The sequence below is a fragment of the Trematomus bernacchii genome, unplaced genomic scaffold, assembly GCF_902827165.1.
Source record: "Trematomus bernacchii unplaced genomic scaffold, fTreBer1.1, whole genome shotgun sequence".
Taxonomy (NCBI): domain Eukaryota; kingdom Metazoa; phylum Chordata; class Actinopteri; order Perciformes; family Nototheniidae; genus Trematomus; species Trematomus bernacchii.
The window spans coordinates 5658453-5671128 of NW_022987582.1; the positions used below are offsets into that span (position 1 = coordinate 5658453).

The following is a 12676-nucleotide window of genomic DNA, read 5'->3' on the forward strand; positions in this document are numbered from 1 at the left end:
CACATACATGCATTTGACTATTTGTGTTATTTCCCTTAATGAACTTATATACACACAATAATATACATTCAGCAGAACAAGAACAACAAAGCTTATCCTCTATTCTAAGACCCAGATTGCCAGATTGAGCTTGTTGCAGAGAGGGTGAGAAAGGTTTTCCAAGATGGCTATTTCATTCCCCGTCCTAGTCTCTACATTTTTATATGTTGAGATTTAGACATAAACTGCATCTTGACTGGTTGTCGGGGAAATATAACTGCCAGGCCATAATTCTAAGATACAATCAGGACAAATATGTTATCTATGGGCCAGCCTATTCTGCACCATGAGTAGATGTGATGTCCGGCTATAAGTCACGTTCAATGAACTGCCTGTAATCTATGTCACAGGAGCTGAGACCGAGTTCTTAACGAGACTTTCACAAATCCCTTTTTCCCTGCTACCCTGCTAAGAAGAGCCTAATCATCCCTGTAATGAGTTGGAACCACTCATTTCTAAACCGCAGATTGCATGCGGGAATCATGATGAATCTTTATTATTGGCCCGTAAGACAGCAACATGTCCTCATAATGAATAAAACAATTTCATCTTTATCTTTAAGGTACTTTATGTCTCTGGCTTTTGTGGTGGCCGCATATTATATTTGAATCCTGACTACATTTAAAGAAGAAGATATTCTGTATTAATCCCCAAGCGGGAATTATTTAATTCTGCTGTAATATTTAAGAAGATGTGTTCTACTCCTTGTTAAAGCATAAATCTCTGGTTGGATAAATCCTTAATTCAACAGAAGCTGGCACTGAACAATGTTACGTTTGACAATAGCTCTGTAAAAGGAGGGAAACAAAGACTTTCATATTCTGAGAAGAAAAAGCAGTGAATTTAATGATTCAAGATTCAAGGCTTTTATTGTCATGTGTACATAGCTACAGTGTAGATATATCAATCAAAATCTTAGGTCAACAGTGCAACACAATAAAACAATTAAAATAGTGCGAGTAAATACAAATCAAATAGAATAGAAATAGTACAAAGAACTTGAAAGAGATGAGTGAGTTGTTTTAAATGTGTCCCCACTGGCTGCTCAGCCTAAGGCCTAAACGTGGCCTTTCATTATGGATGCAGTCATTGACATCCGAAAGATGAGCTGCTGCAGGGAGGGGAAGCGGTGCGGAGTAGAGGTGAGGCGCTGGTGATGCTGAAGGCTCACAGGGAGGAGGGCCATCAAAGACAGAGGTACCTCTGCAGGAATGAAGGATTAGTCACAGCCACAGATCTAACTCTGATCTTTTTCTCATGCTTTGTCCTCATTTCCTTTGCATTCCCTTCCCTTCCCTCACACTGTTGCCCGTGTAATTGTTCAGTGGCTTGGATCTGCCAGTAAGTGACATTTGACCGTTGGGCTCTGGAATTAATCCTGGACTTGGCAATCTTTTCCGACAGTGATGCAGAGTCTCCTCTTTCATCATGGTTACCAGCTGAAGGGAAAGAACAATCAGTTAGAGAAAAAGATGTACAACACTTAATCCTTCATCCACAATGATCATACACATTCAATGGACTGCATGCACAGCTGTTTGTTTACTCCCTGCTTTGCTGAAATGTATGCAAGGCTGTGAATGCCTTGTTAATAGGTATGACTAATCTGCTATGTGAACACAGTTTGACCTGCTCACATCCAGGAGTCTCTCGGGACTCATTTGAGACTCAGTGGGCTTTAACATGAGGAGACATCTGTTTGCTTACAAATGTTTAATATCATTAATACTACAACTTTACCTAGCAGCAGTGCTACTGGTGCTACTCACCAGCAAATGCTTTCACCAATACAAAGTTGTTTTTGGACAGGAAAGCGAAAAACAATGCTTTTTATTTCCTCTGACAGTACCTCCATCCCCCATTGCGCCACCCCAGCTGCTGCGAGCCGGCTCCACTTACCTAATCATCCAGCTCAACACCAACTCTATCCTGGGAGATGGCCCCATTATCAGGAAGGAGATTGAGTACCGCGCCAGCCAGTCTCCATGGTCAGAGGTGCACGGAGTCAACATGGTCACCTATAAGCTGTGGCACCTGGAGCCAGACACAGAGTATCACATCAGTGTGCTGCTGACTCGGCCCGGGGAGGGAGGGACCGGCCCCCCAGGACCGCCTCTTGTGAGCAGGACCAAATGTGCAGGTGAGCTCCTGACACACTGTACCACTAGACAGGGAGGGGCTGCCTAATGCAGAGATTAACAACCTTTTGGGATTTAAAGGGATCATTACTTCATTTAATCAGGCAGTCTCATAGAAATTAAGATCGTCCAGAGAACAAGAAACATATACTATTACACTACTATTAATGATATATACATGTAGTGACCACGATATCCATTTTTTTTAATGATTTTGTCTGTGATTCACTCATGGGCTGACCGATGAATATACGCTTGTTGTGGAGAGAGGAAATAAAGGAATGTCCAGATGCGATTGAAAGTAAAATATTCTTGTTTATTCTAAAAAAAGGTGGTGGAAAAAATAAATAAACGTTTTCAAGCAAACAATTTCTCACATAAACTGATACATCAAATATTAGGTAAAATATATACAGTATACATTTGTATTAGAAAAAGTTAGAAACACTTTTTTTCCCCTTGTTATCCCTCTTATTATCTTCAGACCTTCGGGTCAGTAACCGCTGCCCTTATGTATTAGAGGGTTGTGCTTGACGTCACACAGCATCATTTGATTGCAGGGCATGTTAGATAATAGAGCTCAGAGTCAAAGTCCAGGCGAGTATCATCATCAACATACACGCTCAGTCATTTAATAGAGTATTTTAACAACTCCAAACACGAAAGTGCTGTTGCTACTTCAAACTGCTACTAACATGGTCAGTATCTGCTATGACACTACAAGCTGAAAACACACCTCCAAGCTTCACCTGTGTGTTACTTTGTTTAAACTGAATTATACAATCATTTACCTTATCACAGGAATTAATTTATAGCAAAGACTGAATCTTGTGGTCATTTATAAAAGTGTATTTGCTTTATTCCTGTTTTACATTTTCGGGTTTGTCTTGTCAAATATCAGTTGTATTTTTGTTTTACCAAAACATCTCCTGATAGATTGACACCCGGCTGTCAGGTAGAAACCTCAAGCATTGGGCAGGTTAACCTATGCAACCTGTGTCAGGGCACTGCTCTGTTTTTTTGTTAATTGCACAGGCTTATGCATTTAATCTAGATCAGGGGTCTCCAACACGTCGATCGGGCAGCTTTTCAGTAGCTCGCCGCTCGATTATCGATTATAGCGCGTAGTAAGGTTGCTTCTTGATTTTGGACAATAAAGTTTTTTGATTTTTTTCTGTCACACGAATATCAAATTGGTCGGTGACGCAGAGATCAAGGAACAGACGTGACAGCGGCACAGCGACACCACACATGGAGCATGCATGTCTGCTTTCTCCACCAACACCAGTCCAGAACCAACAGTAGAATGACCCGCTCTGAATCAGGCCCATGTCGCTGCGGCTCAGAGACACACAGGGAGGGATTTGTGTTTTTTGAAAAACACTCGTTATCGTCATGTCAGGTTTTTGGTGGATTTAATCAAGTCTTGGATTGCAGAGTATGAATGTCCTCTTGTTATTTTCAGACGATGAATACGTGTGTAAAGTTTGTGAAGGCAGGAAGAAAGCTTCCGCGATCACCGTCTCCTCTCCGTTCCTCCAAACCCCGCCCCCTCCCTGAAAATAATGAGTGACAGGCTGATAGTGACCCGATAGAAACCTTATTATTCACTTAATCACTGATTGAGATGATGAAGCTAACTTAATCTCATACATTCATGGGATTTATGTAACAGTAAGACAGAGAATGTAAGTGTGCATCCACATGCACTATTTTTGTTTTTATAATGCTGTTGTAAATACTCCTGTTGTCTGCTGTGTTCAGACTTAAGTCATGTGTGTGATGCCACATTCAAGACATTCACTGTCCTTTTTTTAACAGAAGACCGTTGCTAGAAGCTGCAGCTAGACTGCAGAGGTATTCGTTTTTTGTTTTTGAGGATGGAACAATTTCACACACAGATATAGGGAGGCTAGACCTATACAATTGATTTATTATGGTTTATAATTTAATGTCAACACGAAGAAGAAGAAGAAGAAGAAAAAGATGGCTGAACAACTGCTCAGTGTCAATCCTGTGGAGATCTCCAAAATAATGTTCAGCTTAAGTCTCAGCAAAACTCACAACATTTCTGGAGCCTTGTAGACCCAGAAAACTATAAGAACATTCACCAAGCAGCACTGAAAATGTCTGCTTTATTTGGTTCTGTTCTACATACCTTTGTGAAGCAGCATTTTCTGACATGAATGTCATGAAATCTAAATACAGAACAAGACTGACAGATTAACATTGTAATGACTCTATTAGAGTGAACCTAAGTGGGTACACTCCAGTATACACCTCTATGGTGGGCTCCATGCAGCGCCATTCATCTCACTAACTGTGAAAAAGAGTGAAATGCACTTATTTTATACATGTGCCATAAGATGCTTGTAAGGTAGTGATTAAGGTGATGTATTTATGTGGGCCATAATAAGAAGTGAAAACATTTTCTTTTTTTCTTGGACATTTATGTGAAGTTGAGATGTTTGATAAGCTTTAGGTATTGGAATTTCACACGTGTACAAAAGTAGCTTAATTCAACTGATGAGGGCTATGTGAATAAATGTAAGCTCTTGGCCACTTTCATTTTATCAAAGTAGCTCTCAGATGAAGAAAGGTTGGAGACCCCTGATCTAGATGATAGCAATACCTATACATATGTCTTCTTTGCTTTTAATTATGTATTTCTCTGGAAGACCCACGGCTCAAAATACTGATGCCCAACAGCATTATTAAAGGTGGGGTAGGTAATTCAATTCAGAAACACTTTTTGTTATATTCCATGGAATGCTCTTAACATACCGATAGCAATTAATACATTAAATGCTTTAAAGGACCCATGTCATGGCCATTTCTACTGATCATATTTCCATTGTTGAGGTATACTAAAATAGATTTATACTGTGCAATTTTCCACACTCACATTGGTTTCTCATACAGCATCTCTGTAAAGTATGTGTATTCACCAGGTATTCACTCTCTGTCCTAAACGGCTTGTTGGAGCTCCTGCTCCCCCCTCCCTGTGAGCCCAGTGTGCTCTGATTGGTCACGCGACGTGCAGCTGCTCGTTGCTGTGAGGAGCAGACAGGGCTTCCGTGATAGCGATACAGATACAGCTAGAACAAGCGAAACTCATCCTGAGCACACACAAACACTCACAGCCGAAGTAAAAACAATAAGTGTGGCTTGATATTGAGTAAGAAAAAGGTTTATAACGCTGTGAGAATGGGTCTGCGGAGAGCATTTCTCCGCGATCCCAACGTAGTAGCCCGAAAAACGTTTACCCATTTAAACAGTCGGGGTAGATACCTTGTTTGTTTTAAACATCATAAATACACAAACAACAATGAATACTTACAGGTTGTGTACCCGAATCTCCCGCTGGTCCAAACAAAGTAGGAACAGCATCGTTCTTCAGTGCCCTACGCTGTACATATCCGGCATGAATCGCTGAAAGGTTTGTGAAGCTTTGTTTCGTGAAAGGCTGGCAGAGGGTGTGGCCTCTGGGTATCCCCACGTCAGAGTACCCAGGAAGAAAACATTGGAAAATGAGAAATCTCCAACAAGGCGTTTTGGGGAGGTCTGTGTTAGAGTTTTACTCGCTACAGGGTGTACTTTGAGGGTTTTTGACTCTGCAGACCGTTTACATGCATAAAAACCTTCATAACACACAAGGGGACGGGTAATAACCGGAAAAGCATGACATGGGACCTTTAACAATGAATACATAAAAAAATGTATCTGTGGAAGCCGTGGCACTGTAAAAAGCACGACCAATCATTTTAGCCGGCCCGGCTAAAATAACTGGATGGCCTACCTGCCTGTCAGCCTTCCATCTCGTGCACAAACTTATCTCGTGCCCTCATTGGTCATGTGCGCGTTCGTGTGTGTTGGAGGAGGGGGCAGATTCTTTTCGGCTGCGTAGTTTCAAATTCTTGCGCACTCGAGCTGGTTTCTCCATTCTTACCTACCCTACCTTTAAGTCTACAGAGAGTTGTATTATACGCGGCTGCATCTGTCACGATAATCTGCTAAAATTCAATCAGAGAGGAGCCGATGGACAGACTCAGTCGTTGCATATACTTATCTTTTATGAAAAAGCACTTTTGCTATCACCGTGTTCTCTGAGCTCTGGAGCTGAGGGGGGAGCCCTTTTTTGCTGCCAGCATGGCACCATCGGTTTGACAGTTATTTAATAGATAACAGACTTCTGTGGACATCCTAAAGCGGGCTTTTTTGGTATCTTTTGAGGATAGAATATCTTTCTTTAGCATGTACAATACATTTACAAGAATGTGTAGGTGACAGCGGTGGAGACATATCAATTACAGTACACAAAGATAACATTGTTAATGTTTTTAAAATAAACAATTAGTGACACCCATTAGTAAATTAAATTAAATTAGTTTCTGTGGTCTTAATTTTAACTTTTGTTCTTACTTGTGAATTATATTTCTGTGAAAGGTGCTATAATAAATAAACTTATTATTAAAGAAAATATATGACCTCACATATTCATAGTAGGTTTGTAGGGCTTCCATAAGGATTATTTTCCTTAATTTCATGTACATTTTTATTTATTATTAAATACATTTATTCATATTTAGCTATAAATGTCAGAAAGTAGAAAACAGCCCAAGGTAACATCTCAAATGTCATGTTTTATTGAACTTGTTCGATTGTTTAAATCCATAAGATATTCCGCTTACTGTCATACATGACAAAAATCCTCTTATATGACTATGTTTGGCCATTTCACTTCTACAAAAATGATGAATCAATTATAATAATACCGTTGTCTCTTATAGATTTTTCATCGCTTCACTAATTAATTAAGAGACTAAATCTTTCAGCCATAATTACCTTGCTTTGTGCCTCGTCTGTGCAGCAAAAACAACACTTTCCCCTTAAACTATAGTTACAGCTGACACTCCAGTAATACCGATTTAGATATAAATGATTTAATCTGTCATTCAGGTGAAGCTTTTCTTCCCATCAGGCTACTTTTTTTTTTAAATTCCACATTTTGTACTCCCTGCTCACGTCTGCACCCCCCTGTCATCTGTCACTGTGCAGACACAGAAACACCCAGGGAGATGAGCGGGATGCCAGCCACTTTTAAATATACGTACACACATATAGCACAAAGAGAACTGTGTCGATGCAGATGCACGAACAGAGATGCAGTCAGTCATTACCGCTGCCTGCATCTGCAATGTGTGTGTAGCGCTCTCAGGCACACGAAATGGAGAGCTTTGTGTTACCCAAAGGCAGTCTGTGGATTTGAGTCTTCCATGGTCATCACTCTTTCCTATGCCCAACGGTCTCTTCCTGCCACACACCATCCCTCACATATCTCCCCACCCTGCTTCAGTAGAGCCTCCCTGGCCCCCCTCTCCGGTGACATATTAAAGCTACTCTCCTCTCTCAACAGCCAGAGACACCCCCCCATTCATCAGGGTGCCAGTGAGCTCACAGCCTTCCTGCACACCCCAGCCCACCTCAAGAGACACACGAAAAATTCTCAATAAAATTGTAGAAAAAGTCGATAGCGGGAGAGGGAAGAGGTGAGGGAAGGCTGCGGTGTGGGAGTATGTGTGTGTGGGAGACAAGTAGTAGTTTTTCAAATTGAGAGAGTGAAACAGTAAAAATGAGGCATGTGAATGTGCGAGAGGTGAAGCAAGAGAGGATCCACAGCGTAAGGGAAACTGCTTTCACAGTTGCCGTATCGGTGTTGTGAAAGTCACTAAACTCAGCCTTTAATGATGTATTTACATTTCAACCACTGTGACATTAGCTTGTTCAACCATGTGTGGGATAAGTAATACTGCAGTGTTTGCTGAGCTGTTAAACAGGGCATTTAGATGCAGTACTAGTTCAATAAATAGTAAGTATAGGTGAAATTGAATTTGCCGTTAGTCCTTCTGTCTGGTTGAATTTGTTAGTTTTTTTTGGTGCAGCTACATCTGCTTGATTCCTGCTTGGCTCTATCAGTGTTTCTTACCTAAGCGTGTTGCTCTTTAAAACGCTGCAACACTGCAATCCTCCACCTGGTGTATCTCACCTTCTTGACCCTGCAGGAGACTCCTAATCACCACCTGGTTCACGGAGCTCCCTCTGACCCAACCTCCAAACCATCTGGTCGACGCTCTCCCTCCTGACCCCACATTCCACGGCTGAATCTTGATTGCCCCTCCTCGCTGTTGGCCTGATTAGGTTTAAGCGGTAGAAAATAGATGGTGGGCGTGTTGCAGTGATTTCAGGGAGGTAGTAATTATCCAGCGAACAGAAGGGAAATTTGAACCCATCGCTGTATTGAAGAGGAAAGTGAATTTCCTCTCCAGAAGCTGTGTCTCGCAACTGTGACTAATCTCACTCATTTATTGGTCATGTTGAATATTTCCCTTCCTCTCCAAACACGTTAACTAGCCAAACTCGCCGTACACATCCTGACAGAGCCGAGCTGTCCTCATGCAGTAGCTGTAAAACTAATGGCCGTGAATGTGAACATGGTCTCTGCCTTGCTCCGATGGCCATCCAGGTGTGCTTGATGAGCCATTGCTGTGATTATCAGCACGGTGCATTAGCACAGCTTGAAGCCCCTCAAGTAAATCATAGAGGAGAGGCGAGCATTTGTACTGCAGGTGGTCCCCAAACCACGTTAATGGGCTTCCACCTGCTGCTGGGTCACTGAACCGTCTGGAAAGCTCCTGCTCATGATGCTCTGGGTCTGTCAGAGGGAGCCAGCACTGTAGTCTGACTAAAATTAGACACATTAGGAACACAAGTGCTTTGCCTCTTTTGGCATGTCGTTCATCATGTCTTCCATTCTGAGCCAGAATTCCCTATATGTTCACATTTGGGGTGTTTGGATTTATGTGTGCTCTTGTTTTTTCTCACACATGGGTACATGTTGTGCTTGTCTGTACACATGTGGTTTTCCCGTGTGACACAGTCAATGCAGATCTCCTCAACAGATGCACTTGTTCTAAGGCAACTCTGCTCTGTCCTGCCGCCGTCCTTTGTCACAGTTTTAGGAGGGATAAAAACCAGAACCTGTCACATCTACTCTAACGTCCAATCTCCAAGGATCAACATGGGGCACTGGGCTTCTGCCATGTTTCGGCGGCTGCAGTTTTCACTCCACAGGGTGCCAGAGAATGGGTGCCCGTAGCATACACAAAAATAAGACGAGGCAAGGGGAAGGGGCTGGCACAATTGTCCACTTTGAGAAAAGCCACAATGAGCACACTGTGGCCTCTTTGGCGGCACTTTCATCAACTCAGCAGTTAAATGCCTCTCTTTATTTAGCTCTCAGACTGTGCAGACTATCAATTGCACCATTAAGACAATCCTCAGCCACACTGAACAATGGAGCATTACCATTTATTTCTGGGTGCAGTCTACTACTTTGCGATTGCGATGTGCCCACACATTTATCTGCAGTCACATTAGCAGGATGAGGGTCAGATCAATGCTCTGGTCATATTTCCATCTAGTATGTGGTGCCAGACAGCAAATTAAAAGAGAAAGCTAGTGACTACAGAAGGGTTCAGTATATATTGGAAGTGTCATTTAAGATAACTGTGCTACCACAGTAATAAGTGAGAAAATGAGAATCTGGGAAGGGGGCTGTATCTCTGGTAAGTATTCAAATGTATGTGTGTTTGAGAAGGTTTTCATTTCAAATAGCAAGAGAAGGAAGAATAAAAGGTGGGAAAAATATAGGCGTTGAGCAAAGTAATGATGTTATACAGCTCATGTGTCCTTGCACAGCTGCAGAGTACTGTACCTTCCAGATACATCTTTATAAATACTTCTTGTTTTACTGCATTAGCCCGCACTCTGTGATGCATTAGCTGCCTTATTTCAGTTCCCTCCACTAATCTGAGCTGCAGCAAGCATCCCAAGTGTGCAAGTCAGTGAAGAAATGAAGACCTTGGCCAGTAACCTCAAACTTCACTGATCTCTTCCTGTACCCCATATGTCTGCTGTCACCCCCTGCCTCCCTGGCCCATTACTCAACACAGACTATTAAAAGGATAAAGCATTACAATACATTATGTAGCGTGTTACTTGACAAAAAGGGATTGACTGTGTTAATAATGGCCACTGATCAATGCCTCCATTGATACTGAGGATGTCCTTGGCTTAACTCAGCCTCCCTTCAGTGTCCGACGTCCTCCTGAACACTGCCTGGTCTGTGCTTCAGTGCATAGAGGCTCTCTGTGTATTTCAGCCAGCCATTACATTTGATGAAGATATCAAAGACAGAGCTGTTGTTCCTTTAAGCAGAGAAAGTCAGGGTTAACCTGGCAGTGACCAGCATTAACTCAGTGCCTTCTAAAAATATGCAACAGGCAATCGCGATGACCCATCAGTAAAAGTGACCAGCAGAAGTGAATGCCCTTGTATTGCACTGGCATTTCTGTGTGCGGATTACACCTCAGGGCATTGAAGTACAACTGGATAGTCAATTTGCTCAGCAACATAGAAGCGGGAACTGGTGGGAGTGGGATGGCAACCCACAGCCTGTCCGATTAATTAGCGCAATTGGCATGAGTTCCCGCTCTGCCTGTGGGGCTGTGGGTGTGTTGCGCTGGCAGCAAACTGACGACCTCCATGTTGTGGCACGGCAATATGGCGGCATGTAGGACAATAACTCGTGAAAAACAGCTAGGGTAGTCTGAGATGTAAGTGGCAATGACAAATTTACAAATGTCAGTTTCTCCAAAACATACAGTTTGGCCTTCGGGCCTTTTCTAATGGTATTATTTATTTTTGTCTATCTTTGTTACTTTTTCTTTTTTTCTTCAATCTTTCTCCCTCCCAGAGCCTATTGTTCGCTAAGTTTATATACTTGGAAGACCAATACAGATGTTAAAACGGTATTTTTCAGTTTCAATTTGAAGAAAGGACAGGCTTTTAGGATGAGGACTAATAACTTACAGTTTGAAAATACTTCACTATGCCATCATGACTATTTATTTCTCTATGTTAACTGTAACCCCACGTAAAATAGTTAGCTACTGTCAGGGTAGTCTGAGATATAAGTGGCAATGTCTATTGCTCTGTCTGAAATCAAATATTTCTCAACAAAACAAATGTACAAATGTCCTTTTCTCAAAAGAATACAGTTTTGTCCTCGGGGCTTTTCTAATGGTATTATTTGTTTTTGTTTTTGTCTATCTTTGTTATTCAATTTTCTTTTGTTCTTTCTTCTTCAATCTTCCTCCCTCCCAGAGCCTATGCGTGCACTTCGGGGCCTCACGGCCGCAGATATGCAGTCCAGGCAGTTGTCCCTGCAGTGGGAGAATTTGGCGTTCAACCTGACACGCTGCCACACATACTCAGTGTCCCTGTGCTACCGCTACACCACGGCGGGGGGTGGAGGGGGCCACAACACCACGGTGCGCGAGTGCCTGGCAGTGGAACACAATGCCTCACGCTTCACGCTGCGTGATCTGCCACCCTACCACGGCATCCATGTCCGCCTGTCACTGGCCAACCCAGAGGGGAAGAAAGAGGGCAGAGAGGTCACCTTCCAGACCGAGGAGGACAGTAAGTCTCTGAAGGAGGTTACAGAAAAGATAGTGAGGAAGCACAGGACAGGAAAACAAAAAATGGAAAATGTCGTTACAAAATCGTAAACCTTTTGAGAAAAATAATCACCCCTAACAATAATAAACTCTTAGTTACAGCACCACACATAGCCTAAACTAATGCAGATACACACCTTAAATCCAACCTGCATTAAACGTTTTACGCCAAAACAGACAAAACATTATAACCTTCTTTAGTTAGGAGATATTGTAGCTCTATTGTATTCATTACTTTTCTTAATAAACTGGTAACTAAGTGTTTTTATCTTCCTTTGTTATTCAGAGCTTGACGTCTAAAATGTACCGGAATACCTCAAATGTTGAACTATTCTCATAGTAAATGTCAGACTAGAGACTGTACAGACCCGGGACTACCCATAACCTTAACTCTACTGTCATATAGGGTTTATTCTTTGATGGTTATTTTTAAAGTTTTAAAGTATTCTACTACATAAATTAACTGAACCACGTGTGTACAAATTATACAGGTTCATATTTGAGTCACTTCTGGTTTATATGTCTCAACATTTTCAAACATTGCCCAGCTCCTCTGTTTTTCTTCAACAAAATAGAGGGAGGGTGAACATCTGACTGAGGCTGAATCAGCATTACAAAAGATCCATTTCATTTTCAGACGAAAATAACATAAAAGAGAAAACATTATATCTAAGTCCCTGGCAAGCCTGAGATAGGATATTGTGCTTATTTCTTATCTCCTATTATTCCTTTGTGCCGCAGCACATCGTCTGCATGGCTGTTGAGGGAGAAATCAATTCAGCTGTGGAAAAAAAAATCAAAACAAACAAGATTTTCTAGAAAGAGATAAACACTTTACAGAGAAAGAGAGAAAACTATCAGGAGAGAGAGAGGACAGGTTTTTTTTTTTCCTGAAGTGATTAAAGAGAAATATATATT

The 12676-nt window shown here is 41.8% G+C and overlaps 1 protein-coding gene across 2 annotated transcripts in view; it reads left to right on the forward strand.

Moving 5' to 3' along the window:
• ptprub (protein tyrosine phosphatase receptor type Ub) overlaps nt 1-12676 on the forward strand; it is a 156061-nt gene that overhangs the window by 91577 nt on the left and 51808 nt on the right. For both annotated transcript variants that reach the window (XM_034127723.1, XM_034127722.1), the window contains exons 7-8: nt 1886-2179; nt 11403-11720. In XM_034127723.1, the coding sequence (XP_033983614.1) occupies nt 1886-2179; nt 11403-11720 (612 nt within the window). The remainder of the gene's footprint in view (nt 1-1885; nt 2180-11402; nt 11721-12676) is intronic.